Source organism: Salvia miltiorrhiza, unplaced genomic scaffold (assembly GCF_028751815.1).
Source record: "Salvia miltiorrhiza cultivar Shanhuang (shh) unplaced genomic scaffold, IMPLAD_Smil_shh original_scaffold_464, whole genome shotgun sequence".
In the NCBI taxonomy this organism is placed as follows: Eukaryota; Viridiplantae; Streptophyta; class Magnoliopsida; order Lamiales; family Lamiaceae; genus Salvia; species Salvia miltiorrhiza.
The window spans coordinates 17,854-27,179 of record NW_026651555.1 but is presented as its reverse complement, the minus strand read 5'-3'; the positions used below and the strand labels follow the sequence as shown (position 1 = coordinate 27,179).

At 30.7% G+C, this 9,326-nt stretch overlaps 1 protein-coding gene across 1 annotated transcript; it reads left to right on the top strand.

The window, feature by feature from the left end:
* Positions 1-7,346: 7,346 nt before the first annotated feature.
* On the top strand, positions 7,347-8,135 carry LOC131004858 (mini zinc finger protein 2-like). Its single transcript, XM_057931608.1, has one exon. It carries the CDS (start codon positions 7,525-7,527, stop codon positions 7,834-7,836), a length of 312 nt encoding a protein of 103 aa, XP_057787591.1. The 5' UTR covers positions 7,347-7,524; the 3' UTR covers positions 7,837-8,135.
* The last annotated feature ends 1,191 nt before the right edge of the window (positions 8,136-9,326 follow it).

The following is a 9,326-nucleotide window of genomic DNA, read 5'->3' as shown; positions in this document are numbered from 1 at the left end:
ACGTTCACAAAAGTTAATCATTTTCTATTTTAAAAAACTTTTCATCACATAATGCGCCATCTTCTCCACTCACAAAATACTTAATTATCATAATTATATAATACTTCCTATTAAATGAAACCATTTATCCATTCACAATACACTAACTATTTCCTTTCTATGACTATTTTTTATGGACCAGGGAAGTATAAACTTTTCGTGTATTCTTGAGTCTTCCTTTATTCCCAAGTTTATTCTTCCCTTCCATTTTCCAACTTAATTATAATATACTTGTTTTTCATAAATTCTTTCGAAAGACTCTCTTCCAAGAGATCATTATTTCAAAATCCGCCGAGAGCATGTGAATTGTATGTTATTTGAATGTTGAATTATATTTATATTTGTTTGGATATTTCGTCTTATTTGTAAGAGTATGATTGTTATTTGATTAATTTAACTGTAACATATATGTATCTTGTATTTTTTTCAAAAAATACTCTCTCGTCTATGAAAAATATGACACTTTTCTCATTTTTTATGTCCACCAAAAGTATGAAACTTTTCTTCTTAGAACATGGTCCCACACATTTTCCTTATCTTTTTTTCCTTATAAATATTCCTTATTTATACAAAAATCATCATTGATTCAATTTTAATCACTAATTCTTTTTCACTATATAAAAATCACCATCCATTTTATTAAAATATGTGCTTAATGTGTGCTTGTGTTGGCCAAGCGGTAAGGGGTTAATGCCTAAGGTCAAAGGTCTTAGGTTCGAGTCACATGTGGCGCGGTCTTTAAATTTCTTTATTTAATACTGTTAATTTATCAAAAAAAAAGTGTGCTTAATTACCAAAAGTATGGTGTGATTCTAGTGAGATTATAATTTTTTAAGAAGGTGGGAATAATTAAAGTTATAATTGTTTAAGAAGGTGGGAATAATTAAAGTTATTGCATTCACTGTAAAAATTAATGCATTCGCTGCTAAATTTACTACACGCAGAAAAAATAAAAAATTAGAAAAATAAAAAATTTACTCCCCTCGAGATTCGAATTTAGGTGTTGCATTCATCCACACCAAAATGATGCATTCTACCGTAGATTTTGATGATCAAAAGGCTAAAAATAATTCTTCGTTCTTATTTTATTTAATGGTTCTTACTTCTTACTTAAATCTCTCCTCGTGCGTGTGTGTTTATTTTATTTTAGTTTATTCGCAAAGAATCTCTTCAAAACAATATGACTTATGAGCTCATGCCTAGTCATTTTCAAGTGTTTCTTAGCAACCGTGACAAAAACGAAACGCTGCACTTACACTTCTATTGAAATTTGAATTTAAAGGTTGGTGTTGCTCTTTCTTCGGAGATTGTGATTGACTATTTGTGTAGTTAATTATCGGGAATTAAACTATTTTGACTAAAAGAAATTTCTACTTGTTTTGAAAAGTAGTGAAATATTACACATAAAAAATGTGAAATATTCAGGAACTTTTTTCCCAAGTCTTATTAATTAAATATGTACTGTGCAGATTCTGTTGAATGGGGCCATCTAATGGAGAAAATAGTGCGTCGCACAGCTGCACCAACTATTAATCTTAATTACATTCCCAAAATTATGAGGGTGAAATGTATGAATTTACTTGAAGGGGAAAAAGGAAAAGAAAACAAAAAGAATATGAATGGAAAGAGATGACAGCAAATCATCAATGACAGGTAAGATCGATTTGCTTTTATTTAATCAAATGCCCCAAAAATAAAATATTTTTAAAATTAGAGGCTACCCCCATGTGCACTGCACTATTTATATTATTGGTCCAATAATCTTCCACGGATTTCATTTAATTTTGATATCGAATAAATCATGTGATTTCCGAATGTGGTTTATTTAATGCATCATATAGTAGTACCATGATTGCTATGATTATTGGGATTGGGACGTCAATTTAGCTCGAGATTGTGGATTGATCGGAATATATCGATACTTCGATAAGGTTAGACCTAAAATTTATATGAAAAAATTGCAATTCAAATAACTCGTAATCGAATAACTCGCGCTCTGATAAGATTGGCCCGAGTTTGTTAGGATTGGCCTGAGTTCAATAAGATTTTTTTTGCCATGTGTTTGTGAAATGTATTTCAAAATAATATTTTATAGTTATACTCATCATTTCATTCTTTATGTTTTTATTTTAACGCTTAAAATAAAATGTTTAGATATAAAAATTAGAAAATGTTAATCATTCAAAAAAAAATACGTGTGTCCTTGTCTCTGTAAAAGTCACCTATTAATCATTATGTAAATCGATGTTGAGATACTCATTTCATGTGGGCATTCATTTGTTACAATTATATATATAATAAGATAATTATATTAATTATTTTTTATATAAATTTTTGAGCTTGATAGACCCATAGGTTAGTTTGAAACCTAAAAGATTAGGATTAAGATTGAGAATTTCTATCCTAAAAAAATTTGATTTGAGTGACCCATATTCGAATGAATGGGTCCTATTGATATTTCATTAAATTGAACTTGGATGTTTTCTTTTTTAATAACCTTTATTTACGTAGGAGTGTATCGGGTATTTTCAATTCATTGTTTTATTTTGAGGAAATTAGATCTTTACTATATATGGAAAGTGCCGTTGTATATTTAATTTTATAGTTTTATTATAGTATTGCAACGAATCGACTCTAGAGTTAAGGGATGGTTATAATACAAAAATAAAAGGTCTCCATAGAAATTATGAACCATGTATATATTAATAAAAAAACTTTATGAAGTAATTGTTTGGTTAAATGTTGAAGCCGGTTGAATTTGGCAATCAATTGAGTTGGGCTGAAAATATACATGAAAAGTGTAGAGGAATTGTCACACACAATAAAGATCCACATGAAGTTGCCCTACTAAATTATATTGTCAAACAAGCTGCCTAATTTTCCTCTTTCCCAAATAAAAAACAAAAATACTTTCACTAGGAATTATTAATTTAGGTTAATACTTATACACGTAGCATGTCTATAAATAAATGTATTCGCGTTGGATCCAATATTCTTTTTTTTTTTTTTTTTTTTGACGGAAGGATCCAATATTCTTAGGTACTATTCATTTTGTGCTTTATATTGTGGCCCACACTAATGAGAAAAATGAATAAAAAACAAAAGATACAAAAGGACAATTAATTGCGATTTATTAAATAATAATAATAATAATAATAATAATAATAATAATAATAATAATAATAATAATAATAATAATAATAATAATAATAATAAAGGACGATGTTACAACTTCACGTGCTCAATTGTTAGCTAATTAATATAATATTATATTGGACTAATGGTCATAATTTTTTTTTAGAACTACAAGAATTATCTATAATATAATTAAATAAACAATTCGCACGCATGTGAGATCTATGCACCACACAAAAATGAGAAAATTACTCGCACGCAGGCGGAATCACTACCTACACAAAGGTGAAAAAATTACTCGCACGCATGCAGAATCACTACCCACACAAAGATAAAAAAAAATTGTCTGCACAGATAAAATTGAACCCAAGATATTTTATAAAGGAGAGTCTTTAAATATCTCAATTTTACGACTTGAGCTAGGCTTTATTGGCATGGTCATAACTTCTTAGTACTACTAAAAGCACACATACTTTTATCTGAACTATTTTACGGATTTTAAGATATTATTAGATTTGAATAATTCAATTTCACGAAGTGTAGTGTATATGTGTAAAGAATCATTGATATGCACATGCGCACAACATATATACTTAATATATATAGAGTGTGGCTAACAACTTGCTTATTGTAAGAATTCGTGAGAACTGAAAATACTATACTTAATTTATAAAATTATTGCATTCGATAAAAAATTAATTGCATTTGAAAAAAAAAATTATAGAATTCAAATCGGAGTGTTGTATATCCATCAGGTGATGCATTCACCATAATCGTGGTGATCCAAGGATTGAAAATGAGAGTCTGTTAAAATGAGAGACCTTCCTTCAATTTTATAAATGTAACTGTGAGAACTATTTTCATCCTTAAATTGTGAAGATCTAAAGCTGATTTATGACTTTGTTAAATGAATTCATGATACAGGGTTCGAAATTCGTAAGTGGCAAAAATAATTTTTGCTACCCACATGGTTCTAACCCTAAGCCGTGAACTTATTCATCAAAGTAATGAATCGATCTCATCTAAATACTGAAAACAACTTTTATTTTATACGATAAACACCTACACCCATTTAAATATAATTTTTTACAACAATAATGTTTCATAGCAAATTCATAGTGTATTCTAGGGACGTGCGTGTGTTGGCCAAGTGCTAAGGGAGTTAATGCCTGAGGTCAAAGATCTTGAGTTCGAGTCCCCTGTGACGCGACTTTTAAATTTCTTTATTTAATAATGTTAATTTATTAAAAGAAAATGGTGTATTCTAGGGACTTGGACTCATTTGAACCACTCCATCTATATTATATGAACCATATGCTAAAACTAAAAATTTATTTTAAGATACAAATTATGAATCATTTTCAACCATTAAATCATGAAAATCTACGGTGAATTTATCACTTTATTGAATGAATTAAAAGGATTTGGTTAGAATCTTATAAAATTCATCACAATTTCATGATTCGTAATTTATATTTTAAAATAGATTTATAACCTAAAGCACCCCCAAATTGAATGAATAAAATATGAACATGTAATTTATTAAGGAAATCTCCAACAATTATGGTGGACACCGACAAAAAATTCCATCGGTATCACTAAAGAGTCCGTCGCAAAATTGAACAAGTCCGATGATAGTTCTTGTAGTTACAAAAATTTCAGTAAGTAAATTTTTGGTACATGAACAACAAGAAACAGAACGTCGGTTATGAGTATATGAATTGATATTTCAAATTAATTAAAAGAAAATTTGATTTCTTGATCTAATTAGCTAGCTACCTATATAGATGATGATGATGATGATACACACTAAATTGTTTGTATGAACATTATATAATCGACTAGTTTTATACTTAGTGATATTTAACATCCACAAAAAGAAAAAGAAAGAATGGTTTTTGTTATTAAGGTTCTCCTACACCTATTATGGATCGCCAAACAAGACGTGATAATCCCAGACGGATCCAAGCCAATCAAAGTTAGTTAACTTTTATATCATATCTTTGAGATCATATAGAAAAACTTTAATTTACACTCACTGGAAGTAAGAATAATACTTTTTTATATATGTAGTAATACTTTTTTATTTCATTATAGAGTATATACAGTTTTATCATCATCATGTGACGCGTCAAGATCCGAATCCAAACTCATATATATTTAACGATATTTTATATTTTTATAACTTAAACATGTTATTGAAGATGGCTATTGAATTCGAATCTTGACTCCTCCCATGGTGGTCTCACGAAACTCTCCTTACGAATACCACTTCTTTTAAGATAAGGTTTATAATTAACAAGGCGCAGCTTAAATCAATATAATATAATATTTTATTTTATTTTATTTGAAGGAAAATCAATATTATATGTTACTCATTAAACTGTGAGAGGATATTCCACGTCCACAATGAACGTGGAGACTATATATAAATCCAATAAGAGAACACTAAGTGGGAACTAATTCCAAACATCATTAACGTGGAGGCCATATATAAATCCAAAATAAGCGAACGCTAAGTGGGAACTAATTCCAAACATCATTATTTTAGTCGAAATCGGCTGTGTCTGTATGTCTGTCTACGTATCTAATTAACGTAAAGAAAAGAAAATAATAGAATCAAATTCAACCCCTCCCAAATTTTGAATTTTTTCAAATAAGAAATAGAAGAGATAATATAATACATTGTTTAAATAATCGTAGTATTCATGTTAATTATTTAACATTTTATAGTGATTTTTTATATTATTACTTTGTTAAATTTCAGTTATTTTTGTCTCATTTTCCTTTCTTAGCTAATTTTCAATGTTGAATTTGAACCAATTTTCAAGTTAAACTAAAATTATGAACTATTAATAATGAAAATTATTTTATTTTATAAACAATTTTTTTAAAATTCGCATAGAAGTAGGTTTTTAAAAAACGCATAGGTATTTTTTTTAAAGATGAAACAATTACTTGTGTGTGTGTGTGTTTATATATATTATAGCATGCATGAAAATAAAAAAGAAACGTGGAGAAAACAAAAGCGATTTGCTTACAGTTTTTGGCAATGTTAATTAGTTATCAAAATTCGACGCAGCTTTAGCCTTTAGGGGCCACGGAATATTAGGTTTTCTCGTAGGCATGTTAGCTGACTCATTTAATTACTTTTGTGAAAAACGAAACATGTAATTAAATTAAATTTTTAATTAGTTACTGGGCTTCCTAATCAAGAATAAAAGTACCCTAATGAAAAAAGATAATCCTTTTTTCCATCGTAATCTAATTAGTTGTTAGGAAGTTGAGCCATCAATTCACAACCACCATTCCACAAATTTAATCTAACCTTAATTGTGTTGGATGACATATAAAGTACATCTCAAGCATTGTGTAGCACTAGTCGTATATCACTAATATAAATTAGTTACGATGTTAAATTCATACAAATTCGGTCGTGAAATGGTTAATCTTTTCACACATCAAATCAATTTTGAGAGATATATATATAACTGTGCTTAATCAATAACACAACATAAATAGACATTAATTACGTCGAATTATATACAGATGATTTATATTAATGAGACGTAACGCATAACAGAAGATTGTAAAAGTTGTTAATAGATAGATACTTTTGCATTGATAAAAAAATATTAAATTTGACTTTATATTGCATATTAATCTAATCACAATTAATCCATGGAGAGAGAAGAAGCTCCAAGTCTTATATTCCAATTAAGTTAAACATGCTTTTTGCAATCATAATTACATCACCATCATATAATTAGTCATGCATGATGCATAACACCTGATAATAAAAATGATTAGATGTATCTTTTTCAAGAAAAAAAAATGGAAAAGAGAGAATTAGAAACCCACATTTTGGCAGCAATTAAAATAATTCATAAGTAGCAAAAACATAATCACCATCAATCTAGATTATTCCAAGATAAAGTTTGGTTGAAGCTAGCGAACCACGAAAGATACGATGAATACAGCCTCGAAATAAAAATGAGCAAAAAAAAATAAAGATTCGATGAATTTAGGGTAATGAAAGATTGATATATACGGCAATGATGAAAAGGGTGGGAGCAGTAAATAAAATAAGTTTGTTTAATTAAACTGCAAAAGGCAGATTAGTAATTAAATTAGTAAAAGGTTAGTGTAGGTGTATAAATAGAGGGTCCTAGGGTTAGGGTTTGGCCCTGCACCAAAACAAAATGACCTAGCTTTCCCACTTTCTTTTCCCATCTCTCCTTATCCTAATCCCAAATCAAATTTCTCTAACATCTAATTATCATATTCTTAATTTCAGACAACACCCCCACTTTTTCCTAAACTTTATTTATTTATTTTTTATTTATAAAGATGAAGAAGAGGCAAGTAGTGTTCAAGAGAGGTGGCGATCAGGGGCACCACCAGTCGAGCAACTCGGCGAATTCGTCGTACGCCGTGAGAGCCGTGAGGTACGGCGAGTGCCAGAAGAACCACGCGGCGAACGTGGGCGGGTACGCCGTGGACGGGTGCAGGGAGTTCATGCCGTGTGGGGAGGAAGGGACGGCGGGGGCCCTCACTTGCGCCGCCTGCGGCTGCCACCGGAACTTCCACCGCAGGGAGGTCGAGGGGGAGATGGCCGCCTGCGACTGCGCCTCCTCCCCGACCTCCTCCAGCAACACGTAGAAGAAAAGGACAAGGTATGAGGGTGTGGTGGGATGAGCTAGTTTGTTTTTTTTCTCAGTGTGTGTGTGTGTGATGAGGTTTGGTGGAGGCGTGAGTCAGGTTAATGCAGTGGAGAGAAAAAAAAAGAAATTCTAGGCCTTTTGTTTTGTTCTTTCTTTTTTTGGGGGGTGGTCTTTTTTTTTGGATTATTTTTGGGTTTTTTTTTGTTTTGGTTTGTGTAGGTGAGATATGAGAGGTGGATCTTCGTACTTGTTTCTGTTCTGGTTTGATTGATATATGAAGAGATGTAAATTCTTATTGATGGTTGTGTTTTTTTCTGTTTTGTGTGTGTGTGTGTGAGTGTGTGAATCAGTGGATTGTGATTGGTGTTGTTTTTTTTTTAAACATATGCATGTAAAACATGCTGCTGTAAATTCTTTCATCTCCTTCTTCCCTTTTATTATTTTTGTTTGTTTTTCAAAGAAAATATGCTCGTTTCTGTAATTTTATCTGTTGATCTTGTGCATCCCGAAAAGGGATTCATGGGTTTTTGAATATCTTTATTTAAATTATTGGTTTGAAACTAGTGTGTGTATGTGTGTGTGAAGACATGCACAGACAAATAGCTCGAAACGACAAGTGAAAGAAACCTAATTAGATTAAGTGATATTGATATGGTAACTTTGATTTACTGCTTTCTATTTCCTAGGAAAATTACCAAGACATTGTTTTAGATGGAATTTACTAGTTTTATCTGATGCCAGACATATTTACTATAAACAGCAAGATTAAATATATCATACAGCAAGAGATAAAAATTGAAGAATCAATCTTCTGCCAAACTTGTCTACTACATTGTAAGATAAAAAAGAAAATAATTTTATGATTTTCAGCTCGATTATTGGCTGCATGCCGTTGATATATACCAACAATTATATATCAGCAAAAAATTAACTTTTAATATTGCTAGTTTGTAAAAGCAGTTTTGGTAGCTTTGTTGGTCTATTGAACTGACTGATAAAGAACCCAAGGGAACATGACTAAAGCAAAATCTTGACCTAGCTAATTAATTTTGTTGTGGAATTTTGACTAGATTAGCCTCTTTAATCTCCCACTCATTTTCCTCTTTATTTGGGGACCTCTCGATTGAAAATTCGTTTGGGTGATTTAGAAAATATACACATGCACTAATCTCGTCTTAACACGAGATGGAACATCAAATGTGATACACAGAATAAGATCGTTGGAGGGGGGACGCGTCGTAGAAAACACTAAGGTGACAAAGGGATCATATTTATAGTAATGGAGAAAGAGGAATGCGACTGCACTTAACATTGTGCTCCTCCAAAACGATGCTCCATTTACTCTCATGTGCCGTGAGATGCTCTCGTTGTTAGGTATTGAGTATGGAGGGGAGCAAACCTTTAGGTATATGTTAATTGTTTTCAGGTATATGTCAAATCCCTATCGTCACATATTTCATCGTTTTGGAATGTAGTCCATATTTTCAA